General features: G+C 35.6%; 1 protein-coding gene across 1 annotated transcript; it reads left to right on the plus strand.

Moving 5' to 3' along the window:
• Positions 1-369: 369 nt before the first annotated feature.
• Positions 370-21,360, plus strand: LRP12 (LDL receptor related protein 12). Its single transcript, XM_015821835.1, has 7 exons — positions 370-550; positions 5,430-5,510; positions 11,969-12,104; positions 13,307-13,509; positions 14,926-16,024; positions 16,831-16,963; positions 18,872-21,360. The coding sequence occupies exons 1-7, from the start codon at positions 370-372 to the stop codon at positions 19,730-19,732; spliced, it is 2,694 nt and encodes an 897-aa protein (XP_015677321.1). The 3' UTR covers positions 19,733-21,360.
• The last annotated feature ends 1,031 nt before the right edge of the window (positions 21,361-22,391 follow it).

The raw sequence follows: 22,391 nt of genomic DNA on the forward strand, positions 1-22,391 counted from the left end.
AGGATTGAGCCTTCTTCAATCTATCCAGTTTACAATTCTAGAAGCCAAATGTCAGTGTTTGAAAATCTGACTTAACTGAGGAATTATCTGCATAAATATTTATTTGGAATGCATTATCTGATTTGGAATAACATTGAATAATGAATAGAAAGGCAGCTGAGTAAATATTTATGATGTAAAGCAGGAGTGAATTGTTATACTGGATTCAAATAAGAATCCAGAACTTTCTTAGATCATTATAATGGAATACTGGTGGTTATGTTTGCTGGTATTTTCATATAGAAGCACAAATTCAACAGGTAGTCCTCCACTTACAACCACAATTGGGCCTAAAATCTCAGTTGTTGAGCAAAACAATTATTAAGCAAGATGCCACTTATTCACTTTGTGAAACATCCACAATCCCAGCTTACCCAGTTGCAGTCATTAAGCGACCACATGAATCAACAGAGTACTGAGAAGAGGCCATGGGACTCCTGGGTATGGTGCGGCAAGGAGAGGGCCCAGACTTCCTCCCCAGGACCTCTGAAGCCCCACCAGGATAATGATTGTGAGAACAATGTCATCCGCTAGTGCTTTGCCAATTTGAGATCTGTTCTTCCAGTAAGCTGAGGGATTTCTTTAATTCCTCAGTGCACAGGAGAAGTAGATCACAAATCTGGTGAAAAACACTAGCCAATACCACTGAAAGTCTCCGTACACTGTTGTTCACTAGCGTTTTCCCCTCTGAAGAGGCAGAAACAATAGCATTTGCTAAAGCAGAGGTCACCAACCTTTTTGGTTTGGCGGCAGGGAAAGGGAGGCAGGCACCATTACCCATGCGCATGCACACACAAATGGGCCACACACGAGCGCACATGCACGTGCAAACCACACGCGAGCACATGTGCACATGCAAATGGCAGTGCGAGTGCTGCAAATGGGATGGTGCTAGCACCAGCGGGATGCTCGGGGTGGCGCTAGTGCTGGCAGGACACTTTGGGGCGGGGCAGTGCTAGTGCCAACTGCTGTTGTGATGTTTGGGGGCAGGGCAGAGGTAGGACTGACAGGAAATTCGGGCAGCAGTAGCATGAGAGGGGGGGTGGGTACATGCACACGCGCATGCACTGGCCATCCTTTCACGTGGCCCGGTGGCCAAGAGGCCACGGCCCACAGGTTGGGGACTCCGATGTCAACACTGTAACATTGGATGTTCCTGGTCTGACAACTGATGAAAATTGCAGCCAATTTTACTTTGCTTTTAATATGCTTTTTCTTCTGTTTAGAAATTAAGTGTTGAAGGGAGGATGGGGTGAATGCTTGAGCTCAGCTAGCCATAATAACAATGCAGCTCCATGGGAACTCAAGGACACAAACCGATAACATTTTGGCGGGCTGAGGAGCTGGGGAGAGAGCCCGTGCTCCAGCTAATTGGAGAATGTGATTTATGACTGCTTCGTGGAGGTGGAACTTGCAACTTGTTACTTTGTATCTGGGGGAAGGGAATCTAGTTTTGGGTTCAACTATGTAGTGCTGATACTTTGTTTCCTGAATAAAAAGTTCTCTAAGGAAGAATTCTTGCCTTAAAGTTCTTTAATGGGTTTCATCTATCGGAACCATGACACCCTCTACTAAAGCATTCATGAAGGCCAGTGAGGCTCAGAATGATGGCATTTGCTAGCATTTTCACCAAATTTGAAGTCTATTCCTCCAGTGTATGGGAAGATTTTCCCTGCCTTGCAATCTTCCCTGCCATTTTCCCATTGACTTTCTGGAGAAGCCAGCAGAGAAAGTTGCAAATGGTGACCACATGATTGCGGGGCACTTGGCAATTGATTGAAAATACAAACAGGTTGCCAAGCACATGACATGTGATCATGTGAAGAAAATGGCAGTGATGTTTTACAATTGCCAGAAATGCTTTTTGGGCTGTTGTGACTGCAGGTCATAAGGCAAAAGTAAATGCTAAAATAGGTTTATTACAAATAATAACCTATTTATCAAATTTGTATTTATCTAACTTTCATGACTCTGGGCAGCTCACAACAATAAAATATAAAATAGGTAATATAGGTAAATTAACCAAGAGAGAGACAGAATTGCCTCACTCTCTAAAAAGAAAAGAAAATGATAAAGAAACCTGCTTACAGAACCTGTCCTAGCTTGCAATATTGTCTGCCCCCAATATAGAATTGCCTGTGCCTGCTGTTAAGTTTAGCAGAAACCTTTGATTTCACAAAATACAATAAAAGGTTTGTCTTCATTTCTATTGTTATAATGGGAAGCTTATATGATTTTTATTACTTAGCAGTCAAAAAACAACTACATTGTTCCAAAATGTTAAGATTGTTCATAAAAGGAAAATGGATCAGTGCTTAAACAGATTTTAAGGCAATTTGAATTATTGTTTCTATTTCTTTCCCCTTCTTTTAATATGTAGATTTTTCAGATTGTGCTGCAGTACAAACCCCAAGTCCTATCCTGACTACCTAAATCATTAATTTTTCCCCTAATCCACTGTGCCTGTAAGCTTTATTGTATATTTATAGGAATGAAATCTTTTAGGGGGAAAAGCATATTTTAAGAAAGCAATCATATAATATACATTTTTTGTAAGTTCACTCACCATCTCTCTCTCTGTGTCTTAGGAAGGAAACAGTGGCAAACCACTTCTGAAAAAACCTTGCCAAGAAACTTTGCTAGGGTCTTGTTCAAGTAGCCTCAAGAGTCAACACTGACTAAAAGCCATGCATGCATGCGCACACACCCTCACACACAGACACAAACTAATTGCACAGCAGCTAGAATTCATTGGCAAAATATAAAAAAGAAGCTTTTCTCCCCAATCCACCCCTCCATCAGCTTTATGTTACTGGAATTTATGGAAAATGGAAGTGTTTTATGGAAAAGAAGTATATTTTAGGAAAGTAGTCATAACACTGTACAATCTTTTCCATCTAGGTATGGGATTCGGTTATGTAGCTAAATATTTCTGAAGTAGCAGTCTTTCTTTTTCAAATAAAACTCATTGCAACAAACAACATTGTATCAGTTATGCTAATAAACACATGAAGTTACATTTCATTACATTTAAATTGAAGTTGCCTACATTATACATTTCTCAGCATAATACTTAATGTAGCTTGTGAATTGTATTGAGCAATTGTTGACAACTTTAAAAAAAGGTATTACAATATAAAATGTTCAATTTTAAGTAAGTGTTTACTGAGTGAAGGAGATCATGCTAAGAAAGATAGCTAGTTTTCTGCAGGTTTAGAGTCAACCAATGGTGAATGAGTTGTATTTCTTTTATAATACTTTTACAGTATTTTTAAAGCTTCTGTTCAGTTATATTAAATAACTTTCAGTACAATATTGTGCAGTACATCCTGTTTATGAGACCTTGTTTATGTAAGCCAAAGATAATATAGCATTCTCTAATGGACTCAGTGAGGATTATTTATTTTCCTTCTAGCATCTCTTCTGATGTTAGTGATCATTTTGAGTAGTTGCGTCAATTCTACATTATCCTTCCAAATATTATTACTCATTGCTAGCTCAAAGTTTTTTCCTTTATATCACTTATCTAAAAAGCTGCTATTTTGTTACGGTTTGTCATGATTTATTTATGAGCAGCTAACATAATGTTTTTGCTGTTAGATTTGGTCATGAAAATTGTTGAAAGTTAACTGAGAATTACATTTGTTTAACTAAAACACCTCAGATTCTTTTTAGCTAAATTATCATGTTTTTTCCTCCTATATCTGATTTTCCCAGCATAGTACCTTGAGTGAGGAACCACTATATCTGCTCAAAATCTCTCACCATGTAGTCATGAAATGAGGACAGGTTTAATTCAACTCAGTTTTTTCATCATTCATCTTGTGCCCTTTCCTTCTTCCCCCAAAATAATTCTGCTCTGGGAAGGTTGTAAGTCTCTCAAGCAGTTGGTGGGGGGTTTAGAGGACCAAAAGTTCTCAAGAGGTTTAGAGGGGTATTAGATTTCATCTGTTTTACTAAGCACTAAGTGCTTTCTTTATGCCTCCTTTTTTTTAGATTTTGAATTTTTTTAAGATTTACATATTGTACTGTGCAGTAATGTTGGGAAGAAGGACCAATGTTGAAGTCCAGTTTGCCAGAGATTTCAGTTCTGCAGTTTCAGACAGAATACAGAAATCCATAAATATTTGGAGTGTGCCGTGAGGTTCTTTTCTGGCATAGGATAAAAAGGTTGAAGCAAATGTTTTCTCCTTAACTGTAATAAATATATTATTCCTAGGTTAGCTGCTGTCTTGCTGGACAAAAATCATGTTCACAAGAACATCCCCTCACATTCATGTATGTAATAATAAAAGAACATTAACAAGGGGGGGGGCGACCCAAAAATAGTTGTTGTTTTTTTAAGGCAACTGGACTTTCTTTTTTTTCCTTTGAAAACATTTTGCTCTTATCCAAAAAGCTTCTTGAAATTCTTCCTGAAAAACTAAAGAAGCTTCTTGGATAAGAAGTGAAACATTTTCAAAGAAAAAAACCCCAAGAAAGTCTAGTAGCCTTTTTTAGGGTGGGGGGGAAGAGTACCTTTCAGACAATTATGACCCAGAAGAATCGCCATAGACATAGGGGGAAAATATTTAGAATCCATGGCCATGGGAACACAGCGCCTTAGGCAATAGAAAATACTACTTTAAATTCTGTTTGGACGGGAATTCATATTCTTACTGTTTTTATGTAATAAATATTATTTACTTACTCATTAAACTTATATGCTGCCTGATTATCAATGGTGACATGATTTATGTTTTTGGTCACTGAAACAAACCACTCCGCTTGTTGTCAGCCATCGCAGTGTGATATGTGTAGCTGCCCATCTAAAAATGGAACTGAGATGCAGTGTGTACCTCAATATCATACAGATGATGCTGTTAAAGCACCTGGCAACCTTTTTTTTTTTAACTTGGCAGATGCTAGCTTATTTCAAAAGCAATTAGTATCTGCTTGGTCTGGGTTCATATACTGGCGCCCTAGAAGAAAAAAATCTGAAAAAACTTCAGCCATTGAGGTTTTTCATTGTATTATCTTTACGTGTCTCATTATATTCTTCCCTTAAAAGCAGGAAGGGAAGTATAAAAAGAGCGAAAGAGCACTGGAAGACTAAACTAAACCAAATAGCTCAAATCCCTTGTCTGTTGCAAGCTAACTTGGTTCTTTGTATAACCTATACATTGTATAACACAGATCCCTTTGGTTCTTTAATTATATCATCATTTTATTCCCACCCATCATTTCTTTTTCTTTTAAAAATACAGCACAAGAGACCTAGGATTTGCAGTATTTGAAAATTAAATGTTAACGTAGTATTAAATTAGAATATTAAAGTAGTTCACTTTTTTGTTCTTTTCTGCAATACTGTATCTGAATTTTTTTTATACAAATTTTATCTTGAAAATTAGTTTATTCATTATGTTTAATTTTAGGAAACAGTGCTCTTGCAGAACGTTCTGAAAATGTGCATATTTCAGGAAGCTCAACTGGTAAGTCTCTCTTTTTTGTAATGTTTAAATTTCATGCATGACTTAAATAGTAAATATTGAAAGCCACCTGGTATCTTATGAAGAGATATTTGGCTATAAAAATTATTACTGCCTTTTGCAGCATGTAATAAGGAGTGAAGCAACTGGAACATGGAAATTTTTTTTCATAAGATAAATTTGATACCACTACCATGGTCACAAACAGATTATTCTTCTCTGTTTAATTATATTTCCATAGAAACATTAAAAAGAAAAGTTAGCTAATTTGATTTCTTATATCAAAGTTTTGTACAATTAAATGTTTTGAGTCTTTTTAAAGTGTGTATTACACATCTTAAAACAGGATGCAACATATGAGTATGCTGTTCATTTGACTGCACTACTATCTACTCTACAGAATAATAGGGTGAGGTCCTTAAGGTTTGTCTACTTCTTTGTAGCCCAAAAGGAAAAAAATACAAAGAATTCCTGATGCTTGGTTGTATTGTTCTGTGCATGTATGTGTGTACTTAAAATAGTAAACTTCCTGACAGTTAGAGAAACTTCCTGACAGTTAGAACAATTAACCAGTGGAACAACCTGCCTCCAGAAGCGGTGAATGCTCCAACACTGGAAGTTTTTAAGAAGAGACTGGACAGCCATTTGTCGGAAATGGTATAGGGTTTCCTTCCTGAGCAGGGGGTTGGACTAGATGACCTCTAAGGTCCCTTCCAACTTTATTACTACTACTACTACTACTACTACTACTATTATTATTATTATTATTATTATTATTATTATTATTAAAGCCATCCAGGCTTCTTGCATCCTAAAGAGCAAAATTAATAAAGTATGTTAAAAGAGCAGTAATAAACATTCCTATTCATAATTAAATAATTGAAGGAAATTTCCTTTGCCAAATAAAACACAGCAAAAGAAAAGAAAAAAATAGAAGGGTATTCAAAGATTTTTTGAAAACCTATAATGATTGGCTTTAATGGACTTCAAGTGGGAAACTGTTGCACAGCTAGGCTATGACTACAGAAAAGGCCATCTTCTGTACACTTGTTATTTTAGTTGTCTCAAAATGTAGACAAGCAAGAAGGACCTCTACACAACACAAACAGTATAAACAGAGTGAAAACAATCATTGAAAAATTTGCTTTAAAACCAATCAGAACACGTTTTCAAAAAATTTCTGAAATGACATTTTTTTTAACCTTTCTTGCTTGTCTACCTGATAGATAAATAGCATGGACATCTGCAGCTTCAGCTTTATATTAATGATACAAGCATAGTCTGGTTGCTATGAATAGAATCTGAATTAAGACTAATCTTGCATAGTGAATCAATTTCACCTAAATTCTAAGAGAGTCAGTGGATTTGGTGTAGTGGATAAGGTGCCAGGCTAGAAACAGTAGACATGAGTTCTAATGCTTCCTTTGGAACAAAGCCTGCTAGGTGGCCTTGGTCCAGTTACAAGCTGTCAACTCTAGGAAGTAGACATTGGCAAACTTATTTCTGAAAGACCTTGCCAAGGAAACTTGCAAGAACATAGCCATGAAAAACTGACTTGAAAGTACAAAAACAAATGCTATTATATATATGAAATAAAAAACCAAGTGGCAATCCAATTGTCTTTAAAAGAAAGCATAAATATTGAGGATGAAGCAAAAACAATTGTGCAAGGACATGCTCCCTGGACATCAGCAGGAAGATGTATCATAACATAAACCCTTCAAGAGGAAACAGAGTGGAGAGTGCTGGAAAAGGGCTGACGAATGATTTGTCCAAACTTTCTATATTTAAATTTTGTGTATAATAGTAATAATAATAATAATAATAATAATAATAATAATAATAATAATAATAATAATAATAATAATAATAATACTTTATTATACTTTATTATTATTATGGAGCTACTTCTTCTGTACTTTGACTTTTTTTAGATAGTGAGCAAACATAGGAAAAAATATATCACCTTTTAAACACATAAAAGTGTAGCTTTTTTTGCTTCAAAATCACTCTCAAAATCTACAGCTGACCCAAATTTGTTTATTCATTCAGCCAAATCTCTTCAAAACAGTATGACAAAGTTGAAGGGGATCTTGGAGGTCTTCTAGTCCAACCCCCTGCTCAGGCAGGAAGCCCTATACCAGTGATGGTGAACCTTTTAGAGACTGAGTGCCCATTTAGATATGTTTTTAAAAGTCATAAGAATTCTGGGAGTTGAAGTCCATATGTCTAAAATTTGCCAAGGTTGAAAAACACTGACTTATATGAACATAGAACATTAGAGTTGGATGGGACCTTAGAGGTCTTCTAGTCCAACCCCCTGCTCAAGTAGGAAATCCTATACCATTTCAGACAAATGGCTTCCAGTAATGGAGTACCCAGAGCTTTTGAAGGCAAAATGTTCCACTGTTCTCACTGTCAGGAAATTTCTCCTTAGTACTAGGTTGCTTCTCTCCTTGATTAGTTTCCACCTATTGCTTCTTGTCCTACCTTCAGGTACTTTGAGAATAGGTTGACTGGAGAATAGGTTAATAGTTCTTTTAAGTTCTGGAATTAAAGTTCTTCCAAACCAAATGTACATTTCTACTTTAAAACAAATATATACTTTATTAATTCAATGTATCCGGTGTGCATTCACTGAACTATGTTCAAATTGCCAGGAATATTGTATGACTGGAAATCATCATGATTCTACAGAATTTAATAGTATCCATCCTAATTTAGTGGGGCTCTTTCATTTTTTCCTGGTAATCTTACATTTTAATTATTATAGCTGATACTAGCCTCTGGCATAAGCATTGTGCCACCAACCCCTTCCCATATATAATATGGAGATAATAATGCTGACTTACTTCACAAGCTATAAAAAATTGAGTGAACATACGCTGAAGGCATTAACAATCTGAAAATTCCATAGAAATCAGGAATTGGGAATACTGGAATCACTGTATACCCAAAGTATTTAAATATTTTGGGCTTTAATTTTAATAAAGATAGAAAGACGATCCTATAAGTGTTTTGTGAATATTATTCAAAATGAATAAAGAACAACCATTAATAGTAGAAAAGTGGGGAATATATTTTTCCTTGGTCTTTTTCTTTCTAACAAAAGCATGAGGCGAGCAAAACAGTATATAGTAAAGAACTGCAAATGAATCACAGTGTTTGATAGTACTATAATCAATTGTCCACTCCATTAGCTTTATTGCTTTCAAATCCTGTATTGTAATTTTGGGGTTATGAGTTATAACCCCCCTAGGGAGTTTCGAGCAAATTTGCAGGGGTCCTATCTGATTTGTCTGTATAGAATAAGAATCCTATCAGACTACATTCTAGCACTGAATCTATTTGTACTTAGAATTCTTCCTGCCTTGTTTTGCTCCTGTGTTCCTAAAACTCCATCCCAAGATCCTCAGTCCCATATTTTCTTTATCAAATTTATATAGCCACCCATCTCATGAGAAATTAGTTTATGCAGTGCCCAATAATATTGCACTTGTTGTAGAGAGCAGTTTGTCCCACTAAGGCAGCGGTTCCCAACCTTTTCTAGATCCCGCACCCCTAGAAAGCTTCTGATATATTCTCGCACCCCTTACAAAAGTTCGAAATAACGGCAGTGAATTATGCATATACACTATAATTTTGAAATTTCTAAACCCAAGTCTTTGCACCCCCCCCTGGAATATTATCTCGCACCCCTGGTTGGGAACCCCTGCACTAAGGAGATGGGCAGAAGTGAGTCAGCATCCTCTTTTCTATCTCAGTGGCATTAGTCAATGCCTACTCTTAAAGGCAGACAGGGAGATTTTAGTGGCAAAATTCCTGGGTAAGTTCAAATAGCATCTGGAGGCTCAGATGTCTGATCATTGCTACCCCAGATGGACTTGGATCCCAGAAAAAACATAGTGATGGCTTTAAGGGTCTATTGCCGTGGTGGCGAACCTATGGCACGCGTGCCACAGGTGGCACGCAGAGCTCTCTCTGTGGGCACGCACGCCGTCGCCCCAGTCCTAGGCCTTCAGCTGGGTTTTATAAAACCTTTTCGCTTTAGGCCTCCGCAAAAAAAAAAGGTTCAATCAATCAATTTCAACTTCTCGCGGGAAAAAAAAAGATCTCGCAAAGTTGGAATTGATTGATTGAACTTTTTAGTCCCACCCAGTCTGCTGTTACTACTGCAGCCATGCCTACCCAATGGGCCATGCCCATCCAATGGGCCACGCCCACCTGGCACCCGACGATACATAAGTGGGTTTTGGGTTGCAGTCTGGGCACTCGGTCTCTAAAAGGTTCGCCATCACTGGTCTATTGCTTTAGGGTCTTAGTGATGTCATGGACTTGCAATCTGCCATTAGCTTCTCTCAGGGTGTTTTCTCAAGCCTACGTTTGGTATTTCCTATAGGAAGCCCATCCGAAGCCTAACAAGTTCATTTAGCTTCTGAGTCTAGACGAGTTCAACCATCTGTTGCCCTCAACAGGCTGAAGGATCTTCCTACCAAAAGTTTTATCTAAAGCATCTAATATTCTGGCCATATTGGGTTTCATAAGCAAGTAGCTTGAATTAGACTTAGGGGTTTTACAAAACGAGGGATAACTTACCATTTAAAAGATAAGAACAAAATAAATAATTTTGAGTTTTTTTCAGTGTTTCTATTACTAAGGGTCTGTTGGGAGAATGATGTTTGAGAAACTTCTGTTTTTGAACAAATTGCATTTTTAAAACAACTAATATTAATGATATAGCTGCAGTTTTTAAATTACAATTTCAAAATTCTTTGGAAGGGAAGTGATTTGTCTTGACGTTTGTTGACCTTTATATGAAGATGAAATCATCTGTTCTAGCTCATATCATGAATTCCCAAAAAGATTAAATATATGTAAATAAATATAGAAGTTCCCCCAAAATGGTGGCATAAGAGCACCACCTATTGGGTAGTTAAACAAAAAATATATAAACTCAAATCATTGCTATATATTTTTGGAAAATCTGAATTCTAAATTTTGTAAGGTTTGCATTTTTAAAGAAATCCCTGTAATTATCATATTTGATGAGCATAAACTTCTTTACTTTATACCATGTGCCTATTTATAAGAAAACATTTTTCTAGAGATTTACCTATAGCCTGTTATCTTTATCATATTACATTTGTGCATACTGTATTTTCCATAATACGGTGTTGGATCTTACGTTGTTCATACGTAATAGGGAGATGCTGCATTTATATTTATTTTGTTAACAAGATTAATTTTCACTCCATTTTCTTTTTCTTTTTATTCTTTTATCATATAGGTCTTGTATTTCTTTTCTTGTTCTCTTTAGAATAAATAAATGAAATATTAAATGTATTTCACTATTTTTATCTCATTTCTGAGCACTTGTTTATGTGAGTTTGTATAAAGTTTTGGAAAATATTTGCAAAGGCTATACATTGTACTGACATTTAAAAGATAAATATCATTTAACTGTTGCTGCCTTCTAACAATATCTCTTGACATATAGATCTGGACAAGTGGCATTTTTAGCTTTAGAGACACTTAAATTATTAGAATCAGTCATTTAAATGATACCTAAATTAGTAGATGTAATTATAAGATATTTAAAAATCTGCAATTAGTCATTATAAGTACTTGTTATTGATTAAGCAATTTGATGCAAAATTTTTAAGAACTGAATGGAACATGGAATTGGAGATCCCATTTTTGTCAAAACAATGCTGTATATCTTAGTGTTCAGCCTGTTTAGCAACAAAAATAATAAAATTTCAGAGTTACTCAGATTCTATTACACTATGGAAAAACTATGAATAGTTCATGTTGTTAGAGATACAATGAAAATAATATTAAATTAAAACATGTTTTAATGTCCTACGATTAGTTTACATACTGGATTGAAAATCTGATACTATTTGTGACTTACAAACAACTTCTTTACCTATGTAGATTATATGGATTATTATAATAAAAGCTACTTCTTTACTGAAATTAACTAAAACATTTATATGAATTTATATATGTGCAAGAATATACTCCAATGTATAATATAATAATTGTTATTTTGCTTTCTCTTTTTCATTTTTCATCTTTATGTTTTGTTTAAATAATTACATATATGTTCCTTTTAAAATTATTATAATATGCTGACATTTCATCTGAATTTTAATGATTTTTTGTAAAAAAAAATTTAGCTTCATTTCTGTGAAAATCAAAAATGACCATCTAAATATTTATGAGTTTTATTCAGTTGTGATAATAGTGGAAAGTGACCACCAGGGGACAGAAATGTTATTTTTGGTAACCTCCAGTTCTGTATGACAGATCTGGAAATATGTGTTTGGCTTCAGGTGGCAAGATGGTGTACTAGATAGAAGGACCATTATTGGGTTCAGCTCCAAATGTTCTTTCACTTAAACTTAAGTAACAGAATGCTCTATGACTAGTAACATCAACTCTACATATTTTTTCAGGTTGTGGAGATATTCCAGAACAAATTAAAGGCCCAAGTGGGATAATTACAAGCCCAGGCTGGCCTCTTGAATATCCTGCTAGATTGAATTGTAGCTGGTATATCCAGGCAAATCCAGGAGAAATTATTACAATAAGGTAACTCATATATATTTTAGGGATATAATGTGAAAAGTATAAATTAAACTTCTTGGTTAGGTGCTTCTCTACTGAAAATTAAGAGCTTTACAAATACTTTGATTAATTGCATTTATCTTCAGATTTTATCAGTATCGCTTGATTATTTTAAAAAAGCATCCTTATGCTAGACTTTTAGATAGAAATCATTCCATTGTTAAGACAGAATGTGGAATCCTAAAGTAAAAATGAAGCCCAATAACATTTCCCATAATTTCACATATTGGGTTCTGTAGCAGAGTTTAATAAGCCAAGAAGTAAAATTTACAAGGTAAATATTTGTAAAAGGTCAAGCAAAGCTGGTCATCATGTACTTCTTTTGCTTTTTCTCCATGTCCCATCACAATTTTGTTTTGAAAGCAGTTTCTTTGTGGCTAGGAGTCTATTTGAACAAACTACATTCAATAGGCAAAAAAAAATATTGTAATTATACTGAATATATTTTCCATTCTTGCGTGTGCTTATTTATTGGACCATTGTATAAATTTTTAACTTGCTGAGGAGAGATGTGACAAGTTTTCAAAACTTACAAAGTGAAACAAAATTGAAAAATGTTTCCAATTTATCTGTCTTGTGCACAAGAAGGAATATAAAATTTGCTATGGTTCTTAATAATAGTCTATCCAGCTCTGACATAGATACAGATTGCTTGCTTAGGATGGATAAAACAGAGAAAGGAATATATTGCCTGACATCTTGCTTTTTTGACAAGTTAATTTCCCTCATAAACTCTGTTTTCAATTAAGCCAGAGAAGTGGAATAACTATATTTTTATAATGATAGAAAAAACTGATAGATGCAGATAGTTTTTAGTTATTATAGCATGCAGTTGTTTAGTTTAAAAACAGGTAGGGCTTTCCAAGGTTTTCCTTTCCCTTCAAAAAATTGGCAAAAGGTTTAATAAGGTAAATGTATTAATTATTTTATAGAATATATGTAAATAATTAAATTTTGTAAGCCACCCAAAGTCACCTATATGTGAGTGGGCAGCTATTTAAAGTTGCTTAATAAAATAAATACATAATCTTGTGATAATGTTATAAATATTTCTTTAAGCCTTGTTAAACACTGTCATGTCAAAGGTTTATCAGAAATGAGTATGAAATTGCCTTTTAAATAGTGATGGTAATTCTTAACAAAAGAAGATTCTTTTTTTTTCATAGTTTTCAGGATTTTGATGTTCAAGGATCACGGCGATGCAGTTCAGATTCCTTAACAATAGGGACCTACAAAAACATGGAAAATTACAGAGTATGTGGATCCTCTGTTCCATCTCCATATATCTCTTCACAAGACCACGTTTGGATCAGATTTCATTCAGATGATATCATATCACGAAAGGGCTTCAGATTGACTTATTTTGCAGGTATGTTTAAATTTAAAAATGGCATAGTCAATATGTTACCCATTTGTGTAGAATGTGGGCTCAGTATAGTTTTATATGGAAAGTGTAATGACTAGAGTCAAACAAGTCACTAGGCCATGATTTTGTTTAAATGGCATTTATCAAATTACACAACATACAAATTCATAAATTGTGATTTACAAACAAAAATGGTTCAGTTAACATGAATGGCTAGGTCCAAACCCAATGAATTTCGTTATCATTGGCTTTAGTCTATATATAAACCCCCTTTATGATAGAAATCTATACTTTTTTTAGTATTTAAAATACAAAATCTGCTAACAAGTAATTATTATTTTTTTACTTTTATTTTAAAAACATTTGAGGATTGTTAGGCATTTTTAATAGTTGATCTACAACTCAGGAAGAGTACCTAATCTTGGCAATATTGTGAAGATATTCTCTGAAAAATAAAGTAACTGAACTTACATTATATATCAGTAGCCAGCACTATCAAATTGCTTAATGCAATTTCCAGATCAATCATTCCTGTATTAATTAGTGAAAGTTTTATTAATTATGGATATTTTATTTCTTGTGCCTTTATGTCAATTTTGACTCTTGATGACTGCCTCAACTAGTCCTTGCAATTTTATTGGCAAGGTTTAAGAAATAGTTTGCAATTGCCTCCTTTCTAGGGCTGAGAGAGAGTGACTGGCCCAAGGTCTTCCAGGTAGCTTTTTGTCTAAGACAGGACTAGAAGTTACAGTTTCCTGTTTTTTAGAACGATTCCTTAACCATTACACCAAAAGCGCTCTTAATTATGTCAAAATTAAGTTACAGGATTGTTCACATATGAACAGGAATAAAGTATTTAGAAACAAAAGTGATTTTTCATTCTGAGATCTCCTCTCAATGTGTAGGGAGCCTTAGTCCCCTTGGAGAAACTGTTAGGAAGCAGGAAGTGCTGAAGCATACAGTAAGCAGTAGAGGGGAAGAGTAGAGCATTTGAGACACAGAAGGCCCAATCTAGCTCATACTTGCTAGATTCTGTGCTATAAAGTTTACATTCAATAAAGTACAATTCTACTCTTCACATAGAGTCAGTTTCCTGATTGGATATACCTTGTAGAGCTGACAGTTGGTGCTAGTTTCCAACCCCTCCATCTGGCCAAAAGTCATGAAAAGGATTCTATTCTTGATTTTATTACATCATGCATGCAAAAGTTTAGGGGAACCTAGTTATTTTAGGACGGCCTTCCAAACCTCAGATATCCACAGAAATGTGAGTAAGCAGAAACAAAACCAGGTCTTTATACTCCAGTTCCCTTTTCTACAGTTTATCTTATAGACACATGGAGCTAATGTAAAATTAGAAAGTAGTAATGGTAGAAAGTGGTTAAATAATTAAACGTTTCTTAAATATATCGGTTTCAGGGAAATCCAGTGAATTGAGTTGTGACTGTAACCAGTTCCACTGTGCTAATGGGAAATGTGTTCCGGAATCTTGGAAGTGTAATGACATGGATGAATGTGGAGATAATTCTGATGAAGAAATATGTCCCAAGGCTAGTCCACCAACTGCTGCTCCCTTCCCACCATGTGCATACAATCAGTTCCAGTGTCTCTCACGTTTCAATGTTTATACTTGCATTCCAGAATCTTCAAGATGTGATGGAAACCTTGACTGTCTTGATTTAGGAGATGAAATAGACTGTGGCATGCCAAGTTGTGGGCAGTTACTAAAATATTTTTATGGTACTTTCAATTCTCCTAATTATCCAGACTTTTATCCACCAGGGAGCAATTGCACTTGGCTGATAGATACAGGAGATCACCGCAAAGTTATTTTGCGTTTCACTGACTTTAAACTTGATGGTACTGGTTATGGGGATTATGTCAAAATATACGATGGACTAGAAGAAAATGCACACAAGCTCTTGCGTGTTTTAACTGCCTTTGACTCTCATGCACCTCTTACAGTTGTTTCGACTTCTGGTCAAATCAGAGTGCATTTTTGTGCTGACAAAGTAAATGCTGCAAGAGGGTTTAATGCTACATATCAAGTAGATGGTTTTTGTCTGCCGTGGGAAATACCCTGTGGTGGAAATTGGGGATGTTACACCGAGCAGCAGCGTTGCGATGGCTACTGGCATTGCCCAAATGGAAGGGATGAAACCAACTGCACCATGTGTCAGAAGGAAGAATTTCCGTGCTCCCGAAATGGTGTCTGTTACCCACGCTCTGATCGCTGCAACTACCAAAATCATTGTCCCAATGGTTCTGATGAAAAGAATTGCTTCTTTTGCCAGCCAGGGAACTTTCACTGCAAAAACAATCGCTGCGTGTTTGAAAGCTGGGTGTGTGATTCCCAAGATGACTGTGGGGATGGTAGTGACGAAGAGAACTGTCCAGTGATTGTGCCCACCAGAGTAATTACAGCTGCTGTCATTGGAAGCCTTATCTGTGGGTTGCTTCTTGTCATTGCATTGGGATGTACTTGTAAACTGTATTCATTAAGAATGTTTGAACGAAGGTAAGCAACCTGTTTAAAGTTTAAACTGCTGGGTTTGTTTTTTCTTTGTCGGAAAATATTATACAGGTAGTCCTTGACTTAACAACCATTCATTTAGTGACCATTCAAAATGATAATGGCACTGAAAAAGTGGCTTATGACCGTTTTTCACACTTATGACCGTTGCAGCATCCACGTGGTCACGTGATCAAAATTCGGATGCGTGGCAACTGGTTCATATTTATGATGGTTGCAGTGTCCTGAGATCATGGATGACCTTTTGCGACCTGACAAACGAAGTCAATGGGGGAAGCCAGATTCACTTAACGACCGTGTTACTAACTTAAGGACTACATTGATTCACTTAACAACTGTGGGAAGAAAGGTCATTAAATGGTGCAAAACTCACTTCAAGGTGTCTTACTTTAAGACAGAAATTTTTGGGCTCAATTGTGGTTGTAAGTCGAGGCCTAACGGTAGTGTGTATATATATATAATAGCTTTTATCACTGATGAATTCTACATGTTATTTGTTAAAGAAAAAGTAAAAAAAAACTTGACTGCTTGAAATACATGAAAAAATAAGACATTGACGTTGATAGGCTTAACAGTTCTTCCTTTGATAAAATTATTATTGCTCTCATAATTATTTTTGCACCATCAGTGTGCAAATATGTCTTAGATTAAAAGAGGACAGGTCTCTATTCTTGGCAGTTGCAGTCTAAGAGTAGCACAAAGGTACTGTATAATATAAAATGTTGTTGCTGTTATATGAATATTGAAACAAGTGAGTTGGACTCCATATAGCATGTCTCTATTTGTGACAGGTCATTTGAGACACAGCTGTCAAGGGTTGAGGCAGAATTATTGAGAAGAGAAGCACCTCCTTCTTATGGACAGCTGATTGCACAAGGCCTAATTCCACCTGTCGAAGATTTCCCAGTTTGTTCACCAAATCAGGTAAGAACTTCTATGGCAGGGATCTTCAAACTTGGCCCTTTTATGACTTGTGAACTTCAACTCTACGCTGGCTGAGGAATTCTGGGAGTTGAAGTCCACAAGTCATAAAAGGGCCAAGTTTGAAGACCCCTGTTGTATGGTAACTATAAATTGGTTGCTCTGGAAAATCAAGCACTATTTTATTTAGTTCAGCTCCTTACTACAACAGGATTCTCTAGACTCAAATGATATTTATTTACATTTCACATTTCTGAACACCCCATCTCCCTTAAAGAGAATAAGATATATAATTTGCCAGATGTATAATTTTTGACACACTGGATCCTTTAGATCCAACCCAGCATCTTTTTTATCCTGTCTTTCCCCCTCTCTTCAAAATAATTAGTTTGGGAATATTTTTGCTAAATCTAATTGCCACAAGATTAGGATTTTTACAGAGATACAAAGTTGGTCAAACAATTTTGGTCATAAAACTCAGGCTGCTTCAGTTTAATATGTGAAAAAACAGTTACATTTCATGGGTTCTTGAAATATTTCTGAAATAAACCTGAAAAATATTTCAGATTCGTAAACTGCACCTGGATGCTACCTTGTGAATGATTATCCTATATACACTACATATATGAGTAATGGTTCTGCTCATTATACACTAACAGTTGTTTTTTGATTACTTGTATTTCATGAGTGCTTGCTTATTGTGTTTCAGTTTCCATTGAAAATTCTTCCCGTTTTCAAAAAATATTCCATATAGTCCTGAAAGCATGTTGAAATAACTTCTTTTCTCTGATTACTAGTTTCAGTATAAATTCTGTGGAGTCTTTGGGGAAAAAATATGAAAAGCAGAAATCTATCACACACTAGTTTTATATTTCAACTCAGCTACTGCTTAACTATCTTTCTGTGCCAAAGTCCTTAATTGTTAAAATTTGAAATTCAGAGATCTGTGTCTTTCAGAAAGCCAAAGCACAGTGATTTTTCTTCACTTTTCTGATTTTGGTACTTGTGTAAACAGTTCAATGTATGTGAAGTGAATAAAGATAAAGTCAGTAGGAACTGTTTGTCATCGTGTAATTATACAGATTTTCATATGCATAATATTTATATTATCACTGTAATGATTTAATTGGACGCATGTTATTGTTGACAAAGTATTGCACCAAACTCCATGCCAGGAATTTCTAAGTAGTTCTTCAAATATTATCAGAACACCATGTCAGTAATGTCTAAATATGGAAAATAATAACAATTGCACCATTAATTAAATCCACTACCAAACCTGTGTGTGTGTTGAACTAAAGAACTGAAATAATAAGGCTGGGACAAGTCCATGTATCTTCTTGCCTCTTTCTGGCACAATGTTTAGTGGGCCTGTATTCTGACTTTGAAGATTGCCCAGTATCTTGGAATACTGGTGGGCCTATCTCAAGGCTCTTGAGATTCCACTTGACATCTTGGAGGCCTCGTCTAAAATTATCTTTCGTGGTCCACAGTGGGGCTCTAAGAGTTCTATTTGTCCACGCCTCACTCAAACATATGCTTTGTTTTTTCAAGTAGATGATATGTAGGATTCAGGAAACAATCTGGATTGGGTTTCAAGCTGCTTATGAAACTAAAACTAATGCAGCATGAAGTCCACTCTAGATTGTTTGCCTATTAACGAGTAGGGGATATTTTCTTTTGAAAGACTATACTTAGATGAAGTAGAAGTTCAAACTTCAGCATGACTTTAATACTTTTACTCATGGCATTTTTAGTAAAAGCAGGCTTCTTGGCTGCCTCCTTTCTCTTTTGCTCAGATTCAGTTATTAGTTCCATGTTAGTGGAAAGTGACTTGCAGAAAAAATAAATTAAAACCAATATTACATTCATGTTTACCTTTTTCTTTATGGCACTATGTTTGTTTTTCAGGCCTCGGTCTTAGAAAATTTGAGACTGGCAGTGAGATCTCAGCTTGGATTTACATCTATTAGATTTCCAATTGCTGGCCGTTCAAGTAATATTTGGAACCGAATCTTTAATTTTGCAAGATCCCGTCATTCTGCATCCATGTCATTGGTGTCATCAGATGGAGATGATCTTACCAGCCAGAACAGTAACAGAGAAGCAGAAAGAAATAGTTCACACCGAAGCCTCTTTTCAGTGGAATCTGATGATACTGATACAGAAACTGAACGAAGAGACACAACAGGTGCAGTTGGTGGTGTTGCTGCTACATTGCCTCAAAAAGTCCCTCCTGCAACAGCCGTGGAAGCAACTGTTTTCTGTGGAACTTCCTCAACACAGAATACTAGCAGTAGTACAGACAGTGGAAGAGAACCAGCAAGCATGGAACCTCCGAGTTCTAGTCCAGGACGCCATCAGTTTTCTAGTGCGTTAAGTCGAATGACTCAAGGGTTACGTTGGGTACGCTTCACCTTAGGAAGATCAAGTCCAGTTAATCAGAACCAAAGCCCGTTGAGACAGCTTGATAATGGAATAGGTGAAGGAAGAGATGAAGATGACGATGTTGAAATGCTAATTCCAGTTTCTGATGTAGCATCAGACTTTGATGTGAATGATTCTTCACAACCTCTGCTTGATCTCACTTCAGATCAAGGACAAGGGCTTCGACAGCCATACAGTGCAACACATAATGGAGTACAGTCCTCTAATCGAGATGGCCCCTGTGAGCGCTGTGGAATAGTACACACTGCTCAGATACCTGACTCGTGCTTAGAAGTTATGTTGAAAAATGAAAGTAGCGATGATGAGGCTTTGTTACTCTGCTAAGTATTGAATGAGTGGAAATGTCTGCAAGTTGGAGCAATATGGTGATTGGTTTTTGTACTTCTTTAAGGAAAAAAAATAGATTTTTGTTTCAAAAAGATTCCAGGGCAACTCACACGACTTCCAAATTTGATTGTGCATGACTGAATGAATCTGTTGCAACAAAGAAAGATTGTTACCAGTCTACATACATAATGTATGTTTGTTGCTAGGGTGGTTGTTTTGTTGTTGCTGTTGTTAACTATTACCCTTTAAGGGTCTTTTTCTTGAGAGCTTTTCCTAGTACTGCTTTTTCTACTAGACTCCTTAAAGCCTGCGCAAGGAGTTGACAGAGTAGGTTGTCTCAAATTTATAAAACACGTCACCAACTGGTGAACTTGGTGGAATTTTGCAGCATGCAAGTTTCTGGCATACCTGTACGTGTGCATTTTCAGTGTTGTAAAAGCATGCATCTATCGCCAGTTCCTTACTCATGCTTTCTGGAAGAAAGAAGAATAGAGCTATCTAGGAAGTGGTCCTTGATTTCAGATAGTTTTAACATTATGTAATTTACAGTAGGAACATGGCTGCTCATCCACACTTTTGGCTGCCTACCATTCACTCCCATTTGTCAGACTGTTTTGTACGTAATATTTATTTCATGTTAAAATCAAACCCAGTGTAAATTGCCAATTTAATTTAATACAATATACTAAATGCTAATTATTGCTGAAAGTATTCTTATTTTTTCCTCTTGTGGTTTATATTGTCAAATTACTGAATGTTCTCTAGTTAACTTTCCCCCCCCAAAGGATGGATTTTCTCCAGTACACTACACTGTATTTGTTTTTTTCTTTTTCTTGTAAATGTTAAAATGGCAGAAACTGATGGCAAAAAAATGTTTTGTAGCTTTTATAACATTAACTTTAATAAGTTGGTCTAGAATGGTACAACCAAATAAGGTGTAAAAATTCAAAGAAATTTTTCATCTATCTTTGTAGATAGATACTTAAAGCAGATAAATATGCATTTGATTCTTGTATATAATGTGTTTTTTAAGAAGCTGAAATAGGTACACATAACCTTAGAAAACTTCAATGGATCTTTCCCTAATAGAGTTTAAATTTGTTCAGTCTAAAGGGATTTGCACTAAACCTGTATTAAGGTCTCTAAAGAATTAGTGCACATGCACTATAACTTTAAATATTAGCCTCTAATGCAACAATGAATATATATTTCCATAAACTCTGTTCTTGGGTTCTAACTTTCTTTGGTTTGTTGATACAATTGAATTTGCTTTACTAACTTCCTATTTATTCACTGTATTTAAAAACTAGTTTACGTAGTATCAGTACTTGCCTTAAAACAACAAAAAGTTCTAGGTTTTTATTTTATTACATCCCATTGTTAGTGCAAAATATATCAGCAATAGAAAAAAAATGAGTTTCCAGTTTAATGGCCAGTTGGTAGTTGTTACTTCTTGATGATACCAAGAAATGAATCTTTTGAGAAGATAAAGGTTGTGAATTGCTGTTATGTTTATACTTGGGCAGTCTAAGTAGGCTTACTGATTTATTATGAAAAATGTATTTGTGTATGATTGTGTCCTATTTATTAAATTTTACATACATTACTGAATGTCATTTTAAAGCATGTTTAAAGACTTGTGGAATTCTTGTTATGCTATCAACACAACCCTCATGTTTTAAGATATATTACATTAAAAAACTTGTCATGTATTGAGATACTTTTTAAAGAAAAACCAAAGTATCTGTTTTCTGCTAGTGTTTTTTTTAAGAAAACACAAGTAGAAAGATTTATATATAAAATTAAACTAGAAAGTGTGATCATTTTTCAGTAAGTTGAAAATTTTGATGTTATCATATGATTGAATGATATATTTTCTCAGTAAATGAGAAAATTGAGAAAATGCGGATTTCTCTTTTCCCAAAAGTACAAGGATAGGGCTCATACAAGAAGATATCAGTTTAATTAATTCCATGCTCCAAAATAGCCAGCAAAAGTTTCTACCTCAGTTTTTAAATATGAACAGGACATACAGCAACAGTTACCAACCTTTCTAGCTTGACGGTCTGACGGGGCAGAGGATAGTTCCCTGGGAGTGGAAGGTGGGCGTGTGCAAGCAAGCACAGCTCCATTTGTGTGAGAGGGGGTGTGGGCACTTGCCACTCATGTGAGAGGAGCATTGCGCACAAGGGCAGATGGCTACTGCTCGCGTGAGAGGAGTTTGTGCACGCACACGGGCTTGCCCTCCACTTGCGCAGCCCAGTTCCAAACAGGCCACGGCTCGGTAGTGGGCTGTGGCCCAGGGGTTGGGGACCCCTGACAGAGTACTCAAAATGCTTCATATTTGGGGGTGGAGAGTGGTTTCTTGAAAATCAAATTCAAGATTTCTAATTGCAAAATTGGCTGCTAAGTTTCGAATATTATTTAATCTTCGAAGCTAAATATCAGGTCATTTTTACTTAAACTTAACACAGAATTAAGCTAAAATAACTTAAAAACATAGAAACCTATCGCAAAAGAAGAATGCCTAGAATAAAAACATTTCATTTTCAATGATTTCAAGAAAATAATCAAATTATTGGCTTGACTAGACTTACGACTTTTGTTTCTAAGAATAAGACATTTGTTTTATCCTGCATTGTAAATAAGTTATTCA

This window comes from Protobothrops mucrosquamatus, unplaced genomic scaffold, assembly GCF_001527695.2.
Source record: "Protobothrops mucrosquamatus isolate PMUCROS unplaced genomic scaffold, P.Mucros_1.0 scaffold_168, whole genome shotgun sequence".
Taxonomy (NCBI): Eukaryota; Metazoa; Chordata; class Lepidosauria; order Squamata; family Viperidae; genus Protobothrops; species Protobothrops mucrosquamatus.